General features: G+C 36.2%; 1 protein-coding gene and 1 pseudogene across 1 annotated transcript; one reads left to right on the forward strand and one right to left on the reverse strand.

Moving 5' to 3' along the window:
• Positions 1-2,295: 2,295 nt before the first annotated feature.
• Positions 2,296-5,649, forward strand: LOC111140222 (annotated as a pseudogene).
• A 3,139-nt stretch (positions 5,650-8,788) lies between these two features.
• LOC111140223 (olfactory receptor 6C3-like) lies at positions 8,789-9,688 on the reverse strand. The gene has a single exon (XM_022492553.1). It carries the CDS (start codon positions 9,686-9,688, stop codon positions 8,789-8,791), a length of 900 nt encoding a protein of 299 aa, XP_022348261.1.
• Between the last annotated feature and the right edge of the window lie 9,308 nt (positions 9,689-18,996).

The raw sequence follows: 18,996 nt of genomic DNA on the forward strand, positions 1-18,996 counted from the left end.
GTTTTACTACTTTCAGGATTTTTCCTTTATCTCTATATTTTGCAAATTTAACTACAGTGTGTCTTGCTGTTGGCCTTCTTTTGTTGATTTTAATGGCAAATCTCTGCACCTCCTGAATTTGGATGTTTGTTTTTTCTCCCAGATTAGGGAAATTTTCAACTATAATTTCCTCAAATAAACCTTCTGCCCCATTTTCCCTCTTTTCTTCTTCTGGGACTCCTATAATACAAATGTTATTAACTTTGATGATATCAGTGAGTTCTCAATTTCATGATCTAAATTTTTCTTTCTCTCTTGTGCAGCTTCATTATTTTCCATAATTATATATCAGTTATTCATTTCTCTGCTTCTTTCATCCTTGAAGTCATTATGTCCAATGGGTTTCACATCTTAGTTTTTTTCATTTTTCATTCAGGCCTGGCTAATTTTTAGCTGTTCTATCTCTGTGGTAGGGCCCTCCCTGGAGTCTTCTATGTTTTTCTCAAGCACAATTAATATCTTTATGATTGTTGCTTTAAATTCTGGATCAGGAATATTACTTATATCTGTTTCAGTTTGATCCCTGGCCATGACCTTTTCTTGTTCTTTCTTTTGAGATGAATTCATCCATCTTGGCTTTTTGTCTAGGTCTCTGTCTTCTTCTGTGTGTTATGAAAACTTGTTATGTTTCCTGCTCCTGCTAATGATGTTTTTATATTTCCACTAGAGCTGAAGATTTGCAGAACTCTAGTCAGTAGATGTGCTGTGTGCAGGGGTTTGTGTTGGTCTGGGGGCCCACTAAACTTGTCCTAAGGCACACTTGCTCTTGAAAAGTAGTACTAGTAGATCAGAGCAGGAGAGGACTTGGCTTAAGCAGGTTAGGTTTCCAGTGTTGGTACTGTGCTGCTTACCGAAGTCAGTTTATGCTAAGGGACACAAGAGGAAAATGGCACCAGCCCACTCCTTTTCCCCGGAGAAGAGGGTCCATGCTTGCTTCTCCCATAGAAGCACTTTCAGAGGAGCAAATAATTCTTCCTGTTGCATCACTGACATTTTTCAGTTTGCTGAATTGACACTGTCTCTGGGTCACTTTCCTGCCTGGAGTAGCACAGTGCGCATTGGCCTATATATGAGCCAGGCCTGCTGCCTTTTAAAATTTCATGGTGTGGCAGGACGTGCACTGGTTCTTTGGGAAAGGGTCTTTCTACTCTGGGACAGATACTGTCATCTAAGATCATTTTAAGAAATGTTTAACTGTCCAGGGACGCCTGGGTGGCTCAGTGGGTTAAAGCCTCTGCCTTCGGCTCAGGTCATGATCCCAGAGTCCTGGGATCGAGCTCCGCATGGGGCTCTCTGCTCAGCAGGGAGCCTGCTTCCTTCTCTCTCTCTCTGCCTGCCTCCCTCCTACTTGTGGTCTCTGTCTGTCAAATAAATAAATAAAATCTTTAAAAAAAAAAAACAAAGAAATGTTTAACTGTCCAGACAGCTGTCCAAGTGTGTAATGTCTCATTTGTTCTCTATATCCTTCACAGGTTTCAGAGTTTTCAAAAGGAATAATATTTACTCCTAATTAGACAATTAATTTAATATGTTAATGAACTTACTAAAATTCTTTACCTACAAAATTTCTGGGAGAGAATTGTTCCATTTTTCCATCATCTGTTCTTTCTGTGATCATAAGATATGCATTTTTTGGGCTTCTGCCTTTATATGCTGGATGCTAACTTTCACTCTATAAAATTCACATTGGGCAAAACTGAAGCATATAGTAGATCTGCTCAATGATAAGACACATGAAATAGGGACGCCTGGGTGGCTCAGGTGGTTAAGCTGCTGCCTTCGGCTCAGGTCATGATCCCAGGGTCCTGGGATCGAGTCCCGCATCGGGCTCCTTGCTCAGTGGGGAGCCTGCTTCTCTCTCTGCCTCTGCCTGCCGCTCTGCCTGCTTGTGCTCTCTCTCTCTCTCTCTGACAAATAAATAAATAAATAAAATCTTTAAAAAAAAAAAGACACATGAAATAAAGTGTTTTGAATTTTGTACAGGAATGATTACATGGTGTGCTGATATTGACCATATTAAAATAATCATTAAAAGATATTTAGATAAGAACACAAAACAATCATGTGGTCCTATCAGTCACCAATTATTTATGTTATAATGAACAAAAATGTATGAAACTCTTACTAAATTGTAGCAGTTTTAAAAATGTCTCCATTTGTGTATTTCATATAAATTGTGTGGCTTAATTTTATTCACATATACCGTTGTGCATAATTGAGATTACTTGTATAAAGCATAAATTTACCCTATTAAAGCAAACATATATTCCTGAAAGAAAGTATTAAAGACATATTTCATGGTAACTATGACTGGTTTAGACAATGTCACTTTTAATGGCTTCTTTAATTTGTTTAAACATAAGTGTTTTGAGATTCTTCAAGTGTCTTTGCAATCTGTTTGTCCTCTGCCATCTTGTATTTATAAACAAATACTTGAAATATTGAAAATAAAGAATAATTCCAGGAGCTTCTCTATAATTTCACACAAAGGGCATAGATAAACTCATTTCTACACCTTAACCCAACTTTCACTAAGGATCTAAGGTCCGAAGTTACCCTATGATTTGTCACTTAAAGAAGTATTATTTTAACACTTAAAACAAGTTTTAGTTAAAATAAGGGTTAATACAATGTCTTTCCAAGCTTGGTGGGCAAGTTGATATGGATCTTAGTAATGTTAATGATTCAGGCTAGCTATAATTTTATCTGCTTTCTTAACAATGGATGCAGGGGAATTAGTTGAATGGATAAACAAAAGGTACCATGGAGTTTTGTGTTCTCAAGACACCAGCATTAACCTGTAGTCCAAATTAGGACATAATTTAGATAAAATATTTCAGCGATAATGGCCTGAAATCAGAGCAGAAAAATAATAGAAGAGTTTAAATTTTTATAATTGTCCATAACTGCACAAGGACAAGAAACTTAACAGTTAGGTAACACAGAATAACAGTTTCTCAATAGGAACAGATTAATTTGTGAACAAGTGACTTTTTTCTCTAATCTTAGGGAAAATATTAAAAATTCATTGTGTTGATTTAGACTGGGGCTGAGGTCTCTATCCTTCTACACCATAAGAGATGTCAGGCTTGCCTTTATGTTTTGTTTCTTCCCACTGAATGGTGACATAGAGCACCTGACCATGATTAGAATCCTTACCATTTATTCATTCAATAATTACTTTTTAGATGTTTATTATGTGTTGGGCAAACTTAGTTTTGGAGAATACAAAGATGCTAGTGACAGCTGTATGTGTAATTTTCTTCTTACAGCAAAGGGTGAGAATTCTACATTATTTTAGAAATCTCAGATTCCTTTTCTCATATCTAATACAAGGAACATACCCTCCACCCCACTCATCTTCTGTGCACTGCAATGATCTGAGAAGACATCTCTAATATTTAATTTATATTCATTATTTAAGACTTATATTTAGTTTCTACTATAACCAGGATGCAGGGGAGTAAGTGCCCCTTGCTCTGGTGTTCCAAAGAGACCAGGTTTGGCCACTCACTGCTGACAAAACGCAAAGGCAAAGAAATGCATGGTGGTGAAACAAAAAAGGAATTTATTTCAGTGACACTAATACCAGAAAGACAGTGGACTAGCATCTCAAAGACTGTGTCTAAGTGCCAAAGTTCCAAAGTCCTCCCAGACTTATACAAGGGAGATGTGGGAAATGTGAGTTGGTGGCGGCAGGCAGGTAGTAAATTGAAATTGATCATTGTCTTCGAGATACTCTTGTGGAGTCTTGCTGACTGGACAGTTCTTATGGCTTGAGAGGTTAATTTCAGTTCCCATCCTAGAAAACCCAGTCACAGAAAATTATTCAAAGAAGGTATCAGAGAAGAGCAATAATAATTTCAAGCAGGAGATTTCAACAATTTAGATAGGAATAGGCTTTTTGAGATCTCCATCCTTTTGTTGATTAATTTAACAAATATTTTAGTAAGTGATGGCACTATGGTAAGCCCTTTGGTAGGCAATAATGAACAAAGTATCCAATTTTCTAGCAAAATGTTCATAGTCTGTGAAGATCTAGCATCGAGAAAGATGACATTCCAGTATAGGTGAAAACTTCTAATCATATTGATAAGCATACTGTATCACAAAACTCATGTAATCCTATTTGACTATAAATTACAGCAATACAAAGCCAATTTTATAGATGGAGCAAAGAGGGCAATGCGAATTTGAGGACTTTAGTGTTGGAGAGCTACCATCAGACAGAGTGGTATAGGACATGATGAACACCAAAGAGATCTGATTATTTAAGTGTACAAAGACTTACTGTGACTCAAATCAGACTGATGTAGAATGACTAAGTATTATCTATCAGTGAGAGAATCAGTTGTTAATCCCATATTCTATGGTTATGGCTGCAGTTGTTGTCGCTGTGGATAACTCTGCTCAATCCAAAAATGACAGAAACTCTTGCCAATGAGAGATGATATATTCATACAGGCATATGTTACATTTGAGATTACCAGTGGAAGAGTTTGGGATACTAAGCTTCTTTAGTGAAAGCAATTTTCTGCATTTAAATTTAGGGATTCAGTTTAATTCCAAAAGAGTAGTTGTCTTCTGAATTTTTAATTTCCTAAAATATGTTATTTTGGGGAGAAATCTCCACAAGCCAAACCTGGTATTTTTGGTGAGCTTATTTAGTACTCATGTGAAGGAAGGGCTTTTGTGGAAAAAATAGCAACCTATTCTGACATTCTAAGATTTTTTGGTATATGTACATGTTGCAAGATTTCTTACCTCCCCCAGCAATTGGTACAATGGCTTCTTTGGGGGCACAGCGTTGATCTGAATCACTGTTCAGATGTATATTGGCCATATATACATTATTTGTTCCCTATGAATATCTGTCTCATTCTTTAAAAGGAGAAGAAAGCATATTCATTTAAAGGGATTGTTAATATCTTGTGGGGGGTAGGTAAAATGTTAAACAGAGTTTAAAACATATAATGTTGCTCTTTTCGTCTGGTTATTGTGTAATGAGTCACCATGAGCAGCAAAGTCTCCAAGTGACACCCTGTACTGGTGGTGTGGGAAGTTTCTGAAGATTGTGGAGCTGCAGATCAGCTTGAAGAACTACAACTCACAGAAGGACAAATGCTTCTCAGGACATTCGGGCTCAATTCCTCTCCCTGCCCCAAGTTTTGGGGGACTAGCAGCACTGTGATGAGTCAATGATTGTGGATATTCCCCACATGGACACTGAGACACTGAAGAAACTCAACAAGAATAAAAAATTAGTCAAGAATATGACCAAGAAGTGTGATGCCTTTTTGGCTTCAGAATCTCTGATCAAGCAGATTCCACAAGTTTTGGGTCCAGGCCTGAATAAAGTTGGCAATTTCCCTTCCATTCTCAACCCACAATGAGAACATGGGGCACAAAGTGAATGAAGTAAAGTTCACAGTCCAAATCCAGATGAAGAAGTTGCTATGTCTGGCAGTGACTGTTGGCCACATGAAGATGGCAGATGATGAGCTTGTGTGCAACATCCACGTAGCTGTCAACTTCCAGGTGTTGTTGCTCAAGAAGAATTGACAGGAGGTCTGGGCTTTATACATCAAAAGCATCATGGGCAAGCCCTAGCACCTGTACTAAGGCACACCTTGATAAACCTTAGTGCTAACATTAAAAAAAAAAGTAATATCCATATGAGGAACGCTAGTATTGGTTTTATAGCATAACTTTTTTCTGTGCATAATGAATTGAGTCAATAAAATCAGCTTCTCATGGAAAGCATAAAAGAGAAGTAATGATTCCTTTTTATTTTCTCTTTCTATCCACATTATTCCCATTCACTTCGCTCACTTTAACAACTGTCATTTGCAATCTTATTCTCTTTGCCCAGGATATCCATTTAATTATAATTTTTACTTTTACTTGGAATTCTTACTGCATTATTGCAAATGCTGTGAGCAGTCCTATATATTATATTCATATGGCCCTGGGTATATGTTTTTATAAAGGATTAATAATTCCATACCTAAATGTCTACCTTTTTATCTGTTGCTCAAAATCTTATAAGGTGGTGATGGTCTATTCTAATAATCCAAATGGCTAGTGCATGCCTGAAATATAGTTGCTTTGAAAGTCTTTTCAGAAATAACATCTGAATGATTTTCACTATAAGAATTAGGAAGAAATTGTAAGAGACCCTTAATCTCAGGAAACAAACTGAGGATTGCTGGGGAGTGGGGAGGGAGGCGTAGGGTGGCTGAGTGGTGGACATCGGGGAGGATATGTGCTATGGTGAGTGCTGTGAATTGTGTTAGACTGATGATTCACAGACCTGTACCCCTGAAGCAAATAATGCATTATATGAAAAAAATGCATTTTTTTTCATATAATGAAACAGCAAAGGCAGAGAAGACACAGAATGTGGAGATCTGAAAAAAAAAACTTTTGATCATTTGTTCCTATAAAGCGTTAAAAAGTACAATAGGTAAGAAAAAAAGAAGGAAGAAGAAATTATATTTGTGAGTTTCTTAATCTGCTTATAATAAACTGTTAATATACACATAATATATGTGTATATATTATATACACATAATAGGTATTAAATATTGTTATTGGTTTTTCTTTTAGTTTACCTAGTTTGTGCATGGACTTAATTTGTCAAATATATCTCAGTGTTTCCTAATGTACATTGATAAATGCTTGGAAAAGTCTTAGAAATCTTGACTGTGGTCTTTGATATAAATTCCTTCAAAATAGATCTGAGATTGTAATAGATATGGTTTGGTAGCAGGTTAAATGGAGTGTAAAATGAATGTAGGATCCACAATGTAGTTTGAGGGTAAAGGGAGGCTTGCTGGAGAGTCTTGGAGACTATCATAATCCTATTCTCAAAAACCCTTCTTACTGGGACACATGGTTGGCTCAGTAGTTAAGTGTCTGCCTTCCACTCAGATCATGTTTCCAGGGTCCTGGGATTGAGCCCCACATTAGGCTCCCTGCTTGGCGGGAAGCCTGCTTCTTCCTCTTCCACTCCCCCTGCTTGTGTTCCCTCTCTCACTGTGTCACTCTCTGTCAAATAAATAAATACATATATGTATTTATTTTAATTCTTACTGAGGAAATAGTGTGACTTTTTTTTTAAACATATGTGATAATGACCAAGAAATAAAATAAAGGTGAAAACTGAGATAACACCCAAAACAGACAAGGTTTTTGTTATGCATGTGACTTTAGGGTTAAAAAGAATCAACCTTTAGCAATTATAGTGAAACTGACACTAATTGTGCTAAGGCATGAAAACTGACATTTTCTTTGACAATGATAACATTACCTGGCCAATAGGCTTCTCATGCTTAAGTTACTGCATTGATCAAATTAAATTTTAATTTCATGTAGTTTTTCTCCCCCACTAGATAAGTTAGATAAGTTAGATAAGTCTCCCCCACTGAGATAAGTTAGAGCAAGAATCCTCCTTCTCATCACTGAATCCCCAAAGCTTGCTTAAGTGAGAAAAGCCTGAATGAGTTCAGTAAACATTACAAAGTCCTTTAATGTAACAATCCTAATATTGAACATGAGCTTTTATTCATAATTTATTACAAGTGAAAGTCAGGATGAAGATGAAAGTAACCCAACTAGTCTGGGTTTTGAGGTGAAAGGAAAGTGACTGAAATGCCAGTTCTGAAAGCTGCAATCTCTGTACATTGAACTTTCTAACTCAATTTCACCATATTCATTCACCTATAAATCAGAAGCAATAATGTTGGCTTTCTAAGAAGTGTTGTAAAATAAATACTGCATGTGATTTGCTTAATACAGAGTAGAGCGTGTAGAATATTATCAGTAGATGTTATTTCTCTTCCGTACTTCCCAAAACCCTAAAGTCGGTTCTAGATGCCACAAATAAAGCTTGGTTCTCCAGAAAGGTGAACTTCCAGTGGTTTATCATAGTTTCATCCATTTTATACGTTTGGTGTATTTTTACATTGTCTGTTCTTTGCCTATTTTTTAATTTTTGGAGGCATTTGATCTGCCTAAGGAAAAATACTTCTGACTAAGAGAGATGAGTAATGAATAGCACCCCATAAAGTTGTTGGCAGGATTAAATGAGTCAAGACAAAGAAAACAATAGCTCTAGAAGGTAGGAATTGCTGAAAATGTTTATGTTATCTTCTACCCCCTTCTACCTCCTTTTTCTTCCTCCTCATTAGCATCTTAATTATGATAAATGGTGTAAATATTTTTTAGTATGTATGAGTCTCTAATCTTTTAATATTTTAAAGTAGATATTTATATTTTATTCCCAGTCCTCTGGTGATTGTGTTTACTTGATTTCATGGAAATGACAAAGAGAATCAGAGTTTTCTAATAACATTCATTTCTATTACTGGGTAAGAATGAAAAGTTCAGAAATCTACATCAATCCTGACACTCTTTCCATCAAACTAAATGCCCAGTGTCTCTTCAAAGGCAAACCACTATCATTCAGGATCATAATCATTAACCCAGATGTTTTACGGCATTGAAAAAAAAAAAAACACTTGAATTTACAGAAAATTCTGAAACAATATTCAGTTCATCAAATGTATTGAGGGCAATGATTAGGACCTTTAATATAGGAGTGGAAAAAAGGGGAAAATACATAACTCTAGTAAAGGAAAGGGAGTTTTCAGAAAGTGTGAATAATAGTATTTACAAGAACGTCATCCTTTTAATGCTCCTTACACTTTCATTTACTGGAGAAAAACATAACCTTTTGGATAGTATCCTAAAAGGCTTGCTTTACTTGCTGGTTCCTGAGGGTGTAAATAAATGGATTCATCATAGGAGCGACAGAAGTATTCAGAATAGCCACTCCTTTGATCAATGATGCCTTTTCTTTTGCAGAAGTGTTGGCATACATGAATATGCAGCTTCTATAAGAGATGGAAATGACAATCATGTGTGAGGAACATGTAGAAAATGCCTTTTTTCTCTGACTGGCAGAGGGTAGTTTCAGAATTGTTCTAATGATGAACATGTAGGACAAAATTATTAATGCCAAAGTGAAAAGCAGAATCACTATGGCAGAGTAAAAACCGATCACTTCTAAGAGCCATGTGTCTGAGCAAGATAATTGCAAGAGGGGAAAATAATCACAAGCAAAGTAATCAATGACATTGGAACCACAGTAATCTAACTGGAGAAAAAGAATAACTAGTGGGAAGATATTTAAAAATGCTGCCAACCACGCACAAAAGACAAGTAAAATGCAGACTCTTTTGTTCATGATGGTTGTATAATGCAAGGGTTTACAGATGGCAACATAGAGGTCATAGGACATGGCAGTTAAAAGGTAAAATTCAGTTATACCCATGAGGATGAAGAAAAACAACAGAGCTCTACAATTATTGTATGAGATCGTCTTGTCTCTGGTGATAATTGTGCCCAGAAATCTAGGAATACAGACAGTTGTAAAGGATATTTCTAATACAGAGAAGTTCCTGAGGAAGAAATACATGGGGGTCTGTAAATGGGAGTCAACCAAGGTGAGAGTGATGATGGTCAAATTACCAGTGACACTTAATATATATGTGATAATTAAAAATAGAAAAATCATAATCTGAAGCTCTGGGTCATCTGATAGCCCTAGAAGAATGAATTCTGTGGGTACTGTGCGGTTTTTCATTGCTGATCCTTTCTTCTCCCACTTTAGAGTGGAAACTGTATGTTCCCCTATAGGACATAAAAGGTTAAAACAGGATTGAGGTTAGAGTACAGAATCTTAAAAATATCCACAGTGATGAATAATCTATAAAACCCAAAAACAAATGTTTTCCTTCAGCAACTCTCCAATTTCTACTGGACCTCACATTCAAGTAATACATATTATTTGAAGTTAAATACTGATTTCTCTTTGTTGAAAATGCGCTGTCACGTGCCATGGATAAAAAAAAATCTTGTGCTAACATTTAAGCAGAAGGTATTTATTCTAATTTTTTTTTAATATTAAGATTCTAATTTTTCTTGAAAATATTTAGCTCTTTTGTTTAAAAAACATGAAAATACTCTGACATTTTTCTTTTCCTCAATATTATAAAAACTAGTCTGCATTATGGATAATCTAAATATAGGGTTTGAAATCTCACACGGGTTACTTATGCGCACCTCCACATTTTATATTTGGAGACCTACATTTTTTAGGGATCTTTCACAAGGTTACACAATTAGTCACCATAGTAATCATCTCACTGTAGAATGTGCATGTTTATCCATGGGAATGTTTTGTTGGCATTCTCTCATAAATTACTTTCTTAAGGGTTTGGTTGATGCTATCACACTCTTATCTTTTTTTTTTTTTTTTTGCTTTATTGATTAAAAAGTCAGAAGGATAAGAAGGTAAACTTCTATTAGTAAATTAGTTGCCTAGAGTATTTGAAATCATTCAATGCATGATCCTTTTTTTCCTTTTTTTTTTTTTTTGTTTACAATATCATTATGGAAAATGAACAAGTGGATGGTCAAAATAAATCAACTGGGAAGCAGATATTCTTTCCAGTTTTAAAAATAATCTCGTTTTTGTGACAGAGTACATTTTTAAATTAGAAAAAAATGAACAATCCAATAAAATGAACAATCCAATACTTATTTCTGTTTCTGCTTTAGGATTTTATTAATAGTATCTCAGTAGTAAGCAAGCATTTAATTTTTTTTTAAAGATTTTATTCATTTATTTGACAGACAGAGATCATAAGTGGGCAGAGAGGCAGACAGAGAGAGGGGGAAGTAGGCTCCCCGCCGAGCAGAGAGCCCGATGCAGGGCTTAATACTGGGACCCTGGGAACATGACCTTAGCCAAAGGCAGAGGTTTTAACTCACTGAGCCACCCAGGCACCCTAGCAATTATTTAATTTTTAATATTATAATGTTTGTAAATCCACAAACATATATGCAAACATGATCTTTAAAACATTTAAGTAAAATGAAGATTCCATATATTATATTGAAGAATAAAAAATTTACTTACTTCCTGATCCTTCTTGATGACCTAGTCTCAAATTTTAACAACTGGTTTCCTTAAACATTTACACAATTTCAGAGCTGGTAAATCGAGTTAGCAAAATATTTGATTTCTACTGTGCTCTCAAAACAAGTGTGTTGATTTAACTTTTTCATGGTTCTTAGGGATTATAATTCTCTTTGAATCACAATATCCTTCATTCCTGATACTATAAAATGCTGACAACATTTTATTATAATTCAACTCATTCTTGCTTTTCATCTCTCTCTCTCAAACTCCACATACAATTCAGTTACACCTAGGTTGACTAGTACTTTCCCATTTGCCTCTTTTCATATACTACCAAACACTTATTTATCCAATCATTTTTCTTTCTATTCACGCAAATATTTAAAACTAATATTTTGTAATTCTGTGATTATACAACTATAAAACCTAAGTAATATTTTCCTTAAGTTCATGGACTGCTATATTTTCCTGCAAACACTGTTTTGAGAAACAGAATATATGAAATGTTCTTCTCTATGTCTGACATACAAATGGAACTGGACTTATTTTATCTGTGTCTTTTTGTTTGGCCCCAGGGGAATTCATTAAGTAAATAGAGTGCCAAGGAGAAGAATCATTAAAGACAGAGCTGCATCATTTTTATAAATATTGATTAAGAAGTAAAAAAGGCAAAATGATTCAGGTAAATAGACAAATATACAAACAGCGAGATCCTAAGTATGTGAAAGCTTGATTTAGAATTTCATTCTTCTATCGCTTCTTGGCCTTTTGGCTAAGATCAAGTGTAGAATTTCACTCTTCTGTGACTGCATAAGGAATCCACATTTTTCTTCCAGAAACTGGACTTGTCTTCAGTAGAATTAATGTGCTGATATCTTCTGCATTTTGGCAACCTAGAGAAGAATTCTTTATCAGGAAGAAATGGTGGAAAACACTACTGTGGATTTCTAGTATGACTGATTGTCTTCTGAAATGGACAACCTCTTAAAGACTGATGAGGAGGTTTATAACTATATTGACCCTTTGAATTTAGGGAAGCCATTCCCAAGCCCCTCCCTAATGTGGCTTTTATTGCCTTTTGACTACTTTCTTCACTGTGTTATTTACTTCCATTAAACAGTTACTTACATTTGTGCATATGACATCTTCTCATGTTGATAATATTATGAATCAATAAAATAAATATCTGGAAAGCTGGCATTGGATATTTTGAACTTGTTTAATTCAAAATTCCTTCAATGAGAGATGTCATTTTTATTCCTAGAAGGGTAATATAGTATAGAAATATAGGGGCGCATTGGTGGCTCAGTGGCCTGGGCCTCTGCCTTCAGCTCAGGTCATGATCTCAGGGTTCTGAGATCAAGCCCCACATCAGGCTCCTTGCTCAGCGGGGAGTCTGATTCTCCCTCTGTCTCTGCCTGCCACTCTTAGTCTGCCTGTGCTCACTCTCTCTGACAAATGAATAAAATCTTAAAAAAAAAAAAAGATTATAGGGGAGGAGTCAAGATGGCAGAGGAGTAGCAGGCTGTTCAGGTCACGGGAGTTCAGTTAGATAGTTATCAAACCAGGTTGCAGGAGTTCAATTAGATAGTTATCAAACCATCCAAAAGCCTACAAATCCAACAGGAGATCAAAGAGAAGAAGAAAAGAAATTCTAGAAACAGAAAATTGACTTCTTTCTGGAAGGTAAGACCTGTGGTAGAAGTGAATCCAAAGTGATAGGAAGATAGACCGTGGGGGGAGGGGCCAGCTCCTGGCAAGTAGCAGAGCAACAGAGCACAAAATCAGAACTTTTAAAAGTCTATTCTACTGAGGGACATCACTCCAGAGGCTAAGTAGGAGTGGAGCCCTCGAGAGGACAGTGTGGTCTCAGGTCCCACGGGGTCATAGAAAGATCGGGGGTGTCTGACTGTAGCAGAGTGTGCAGGTGTTAGAGCAGGGAAACCAGCTACAGAGACAGAGCCAAAGAGTGAGCTCTCAGCTCAGGGTTACCTTAAACTGTGGTCTGTGGCATGGTCAGGCTACTGTTCTTTGAGCAGGGCCTCCACAAGTGGCAGATCCAGGGAGACCCCCCTGAAAGAGCAGAGTGGCAGGAATCTGCTGGGTTTGGAGACCCCAAATGGGGTTGTGTGCCAGAGACAGAAACACTCAGTCACAGGTTGGGTGAGCCCTGAGATGGATGGAGACCATGGAGACGGCAGTGATTGAGTGCTTTTCTCTGAGGGCACACTGAAGAGTGGGGCCCCAAACTCTTGGCTCCTCCAGGCTGAAGATTAGTTGGCTGCCATTTTCATTCCCATTCTCCAGAGCTCTACGGAAAGCATCCAGGGAACAAAAGCTCCCAAGAGTGAACCCGAGCAGATTATTTAGCCCAGCCCCTGGCAAGGGTGGTGCAATTCCACCTTGGGCAAAGACACTTGAGAATCACTACAACAGGCCTCTCACCCAGAACATCAGCAAGAACATCCAGCCAAGAAAAAGCTCACTGATCAAGGAGAACAATGGATTCCAGAGGAAGGGAAAGCAAAACATGGAATTCATGGCTTTCTCCCCATGATTCTTTAGACATGCAAAGTTAATTAATTTTTTAATTTTATTTTTTCTTATTCCAATTTTTTTAACTTTTATTCTTTCCTCTTTTAACATTTTTTAACTAGTTTATCTTAACAATACCTTTCTTAAAAAATCTTTTTGAACATTTATTATTATAGTCATATTTTATCCTTCACTGTATCTAACTTTACTTTTTGTATACATATAGAGTTTTTCTTCCAAAAAATTTTGGGATACAACTTCTTCTAATAGATCAAAATATATCCTAAATCTAGCACAGGGCTTTGTTTTAGTCTCCAGCCTGAGCAAATTCTCTCCACTTTCTTTTTCTTTCCTTTCCCAACCAACTTATCCTATGAACTCCTTTTTTTGAGTTTTTAAAAAATTTTCATCCTTACAGTTGTATTCCATCCCTTCATCATGTTTACCCTAATTTTTGTGTATACACACACACACACACACACACACACACACACATATATGTATTTTTCTTTCTTTCTTTAAAATTTTGGGAGTCAATTTCTTCTAACAGACCAAAACCACCCAAAATCAAGTGTGTGGCTCTGTTTTATTCACCAGTCTAATATATATGTATATATATATATATATATACATATATATATATATGTATATGTGTGTGTGTGTGTGTGTGTGTGTGTGTGTAAACAAATGAAAATGAAAATGAAAACACAACTGTTCAAAATCTTTGAGACACAGCAAAGGCGGTCCTGAGAGGAAATTATGTAGCAATACAGGCCTTTCTCAAGAAACAAGAAATTTCTCAAGTATACAACCTAACCTTACACCTAAAGGAGCTGGAGAGAGAACAGCAAAGAAAGCATAAACACAGCAGGAGAAGAGAAATATTAAAGATCAGAGCAGAGGGGCGCCTGGGTGGCTCAGTGGGTTAAGCCGCTGCCTTCGGCTCAGGCCATGATCTCAGGGTCCTGGGATCGAGCCCCGCATCGGGCTCTCTGCTCAGCAGGGAGCCTGCTTCCTCCTCTCTCTCTACCTGCCTCTCTGCCTGCTTGTGATCTCTCTCTGTCAAATAAATAAATAAAATCTTTAAAAAAAAAAAGATCAGAGCAGAAATCAATGAAATAGAAACCAAAAAAACAATAGAACAAACCAACAAAACTAGGAGCTGGTTCTTCGAAAGAATTAATAAGATTGAAAAACCCCTGGCCAGACTTATCAAAAAAAAAGAGAAAGGACCAGAATAAATGAAATCATTAATGAAAGAGGAGAGATCACAACCAACACCAAAGAAATACAAACAATTATAAGAACATATTATGAGCAACAATACGCCAGCAGATTTGATAACCAGGAAGAAACGGATGCATTTGTAGAGACATATAAACTACTACAACTGAACCAGGAAGAGATAGAAAACCTGAACAGACCCATAGCCAGTAAGGAGATTGAAGCAGTCATCAAGAATCTTCCAACAAACAAGAGCTCAGGGCCAGACAGCTTCCCAGGGGAATTCTACCAAGCATTTAAAGAATTAATTAATTCCTATTCTCCTGAAACTGTTCCAAAAAATACAAATAGAAGGAAAACTTGCAAACTCATTTTATGGGGCCAGCATTACCTTGATCCCCAAACTTGACAAAGATCCCATCAAAAAAGAGAATTATAGACCAATACTCTTAATGAATACAGATGCAAAAATTCTCACCAAAATATTAGCCAATAGGATCCATTAAAAGGATTACTTACCACAACCAAGTGGGATTTATTCCAGGGTTGCAAGGTTGGTTCAACATCTGCAAATCAATCAATGTGATACAATACATTAATAAAAGAAACAACAAGAACCATAAGATACTCTCAATAGATGGTGAAAAAGCATTTGACAAAGTACAGCATCCTTTCTTGATCAAAACTCTTCGAAGTGTAGGGATAAAGGGTATATTCCTCAATATCATCCATGCCATCTATGAAAAACCCACAACGAATATCATTCTCAATAGAGAAAAACACAGCTTTTTTGCTAAGTTCAGGAACACATCAGGGATGTCCATTATAACCATATTCAACTGCTATTCAACATAATACTAGAAGTTCTAGCCTCAGCAATCAGACAAGAAAAAATAATTAAAGGCATCCAAATTAGCAAAGAAGAAGCCAAACTCTCACCCTTCGCAGATGATATGATACTTTCTGTGGAAAACCCAAAAGACTCCACTCCAAATCTGCTAGAACTTGTATAGGAATTCAGTAAAAAGTGTCAGGATATAAAATCAGTGAACAGAAATCAGTTGCATTTCTATACACCAACAACAAGACAGAAGAAAGAGAAATTAAGGAGTCAATCCCATTTACAATTGCACCCCAAACCATAAGATACCTAGGAATAAACCTAACCAAAGAGACAAAGAATCTGTACTCAGAAAACTATAAAGTACTCATGAAAGAAATTGAGAAGACACAAAGAAATGAAAAATGTTCCATGCTCATGGATTGGAAGAACAAATATTGTGAAAATGTCTATGCTACCTAGAGTGAGCTACAAGTTTAATGCCATCCCTATCAAAAGACCATCATTTTTTTTTTCAAAGAAATTGAACAAATAATCCTAAAACTTGTATGGAACCACAAAGGCCTCAAATAGCCAGAGGAATGTTGAAAAAGCAAGCCAAATTTGGTGGCATCACAATTCCAGACTTCAAGTTCTGTTACAAAGCTGTCGTCATCAAGACAGTATGGTACTGGCACAAAAACAGACACATAGATCAATGGAACAGAATAGAGAGTCCAGAGATAGATCTTCAACTCTATGGTCAACTAATCTTCAACAAAGCAGGAAAGAATGTCCAATGGAAAAAAGACAGTCTCTTCAACAAATGGTTTTGGGAAAATTGGACAGCCACATGTGGAAAAATGAAACTGGACCATGTCCCTACACCACACACAATAATAGACTCCAAATGGATGAAAGACCTCAATGTGAGAAAGGAATCCATCAAAATTCCTGAGGAGAACACAGGCAGCAACTCTTCAACCTCAGCTGCAGCAACTTCTTCCTAGAAACATCACCAAAGGCAAGAAAAGGAAGGGCAAAAATGAACTATTGGGACTTTATCAAGAAAAAACTTCTGCACAGCTTAGCCTCTGGAGCAATGCCCCTCAGTGGAATAGACTTCTAAAATTCCAATTTTGTGTTCTGTTGCTCTCTCACTTGTCAGGGACTGGCCCCTCCCCCCATGGTCTACCTTCCTGTATGTTGCCTTGGATTCACTTCTCTGAACTTCCTACCCTCTGGAAAGTGGTTGATTTTCTGTTCCTAGAACTGTTGATCTTTTTCTCTTCTTTCTCCTGTAGAGTGTAGGTGTTCAGAATGGTTTGATGACTATCTACCTGAACTCCTGGGACCTGATGATATTTTGGTCTCTTACTCCTCCACCATCTTCTCCTCCCCTCTTATATGCCAAGTATTATACTCAGAGTTAGTACCCTCCCTGACTATACTATAATACTATAATAATATAATTATGTACAGATAAGATAAGATAAGGTTAGTAAAAATACCAGTAAAACTGTGCTTATTATAGTAAAGCTATGCAAAATTTGCAGATCTTACAGTGTTTCATACACACACACACACACACACACACACACACGTATGTATGAGAGCAAACACAAAATTTTGTGTTGTTTTTCAAGTTGGACTATTATATTGACTGTTATAGCTCAAGACCTTAGGAAAATCATTCAACATATCTAACATCAATTTACACATTGGTAAAAAGGGATAATCATGTCTAATTTGTCATATAGCTGTGAAGATTAAATATGATATGGTATAGAACATACCTTGTCTTGCATATGACACAAAATATATGTTCTCTATAGAAGAGTTGCTATTTATGAAATTCCTATTAAACTTTTAGTTGGCATAAGAGTGGTTGCCTTGGGGTGCCTGGGTGGCTCAGGTGGTTAAGTGGCCAACTCTTGATTTCTGCTTGGGTCATGATCTCAGAGTCTTGAGATCAAGCCCTGTGTCAGCCTCCATGCCCAGAGCAGAGTCTGCTTGTCCCTCTCCCTCTGCTCCTGTCCTCGACCCTGCACATCCTCTCTGTCTCTGTCTCTCTCTGTCTCTAAAATAAATAAATAAATAACATTTTTTTAAAAAAATTAAAAAATAGTGGCTGCCTAAATATTTATCTGTTATATATTTTTATTAAAAATAATGCAGAAAATAAGAAGACCTTATAAAACAAGATGTAATTACCTGACTTCATATCTAGAAAACAGGATATATGACCTTCAGATAATTCGTAAGTCGTAACATATGTATCCAAGTTTACTAACCAAATGGGAAGAATTGGACAGACACTACAGATAGTGTGCAAAAACAATGGTGATGTAGATATTTATTTCATGATTCAGGTAACTTTTAAAAGGAAAAATAATTTTATATCAATGAGAGAAAATAATTTAAAATAAATTGAAACAATATCTACTTTAAGTCATTACAGTATAAAATATTTTTTACTGAAGTTTATTTGACACAGTATTACATTAGTTTCAGTTGTACAACATAACATTTCAAGAAGTCCATACATTATGCTGTGCTCACCACAAGTGCAGCTGCCATCTGTCACCATTCAGAGCTATTAAAATAGCATTGACTACATTCCTTATGCGGTACCTTCTATTCCTGTGACTTATTTATTCCATAATTGAAAGTCTGTACACTCTACTCCCCTTCACACATTTTGCCCATCACCCCCCATTCCTTCTGGCAACCATCGGTTTGTTCTATGTATTTATGGATCTCTTTCAGTTTCATTTGCTTCTTTACTCATTGCTTTGTTTTATTTTTGCAAATCCAAATATAAGTGAAATCATATGGTATCTGTCTTTCTCTGTCTGACTTACTTCATTTAGCAAAACACCCTCTAGATCAATCCACATTGTTGCTAGTGGCAGGTTTGTATGCTTTTTTTATGGCTGAGTCATATTCTGTTATATATGTCACAACATCTTTATCCTTTCCTCTGTCAATATACACTTGGATTGCTTCTGTATCTTGACTATTGTGAATAATGTGGCACAAAATACAGGGGCTATATATTTTTTGGAATTAGTGTTTTTGATAGAACATTTTGATTAATCAAAATTGTTGGCAAATGATTTATGTTCCATAACTACTGGTTTTATATTCATAATCATAAACCCCTGACATGGAACATACAGATAGTTTTAAAGGAAGACACAATTCATGTTATCATGTTAACACAATTCATGTGTTAATAATTATTAACACATCTATGTTATCAAGAGTGTTTAGCAAATGAGCTCAGCATTTCCTGTAGCTGTGACATGAATATAGGAAGATAATAGAAAAATAGTTTAAATTTCATTTTCTTTTATTGAATCTTCATGATAACATTCATTCATAC

Source organism: Enhydra lutris, unplaced genomic scaffold (genome assembly GCF_002288905.1).
Source record: "Enhydra lutris kenyoni isolate GAN:26980312 unplaced genomic scaffold, ASM228890v2 scaffoldscaffold267, whole genome shotgun sequence".
Taxonomy (NCBI): domain Eukaryota; kingdom Metazoa; phylum Chordata; class Mammalia; order Carnivora; family Mustelidae; genus Enhydra; species Enhydra lutris.

Bases quoted from the DNA above. Each gene is read 5' to 3' on its own strand.
- LOC111140223 (XM_022492553.1), bottom strand. From the start codon at position 9,688: ATGAAAAACCGCACAGTACCCACAGAATTCATTCTTCTAGGGCTATCA.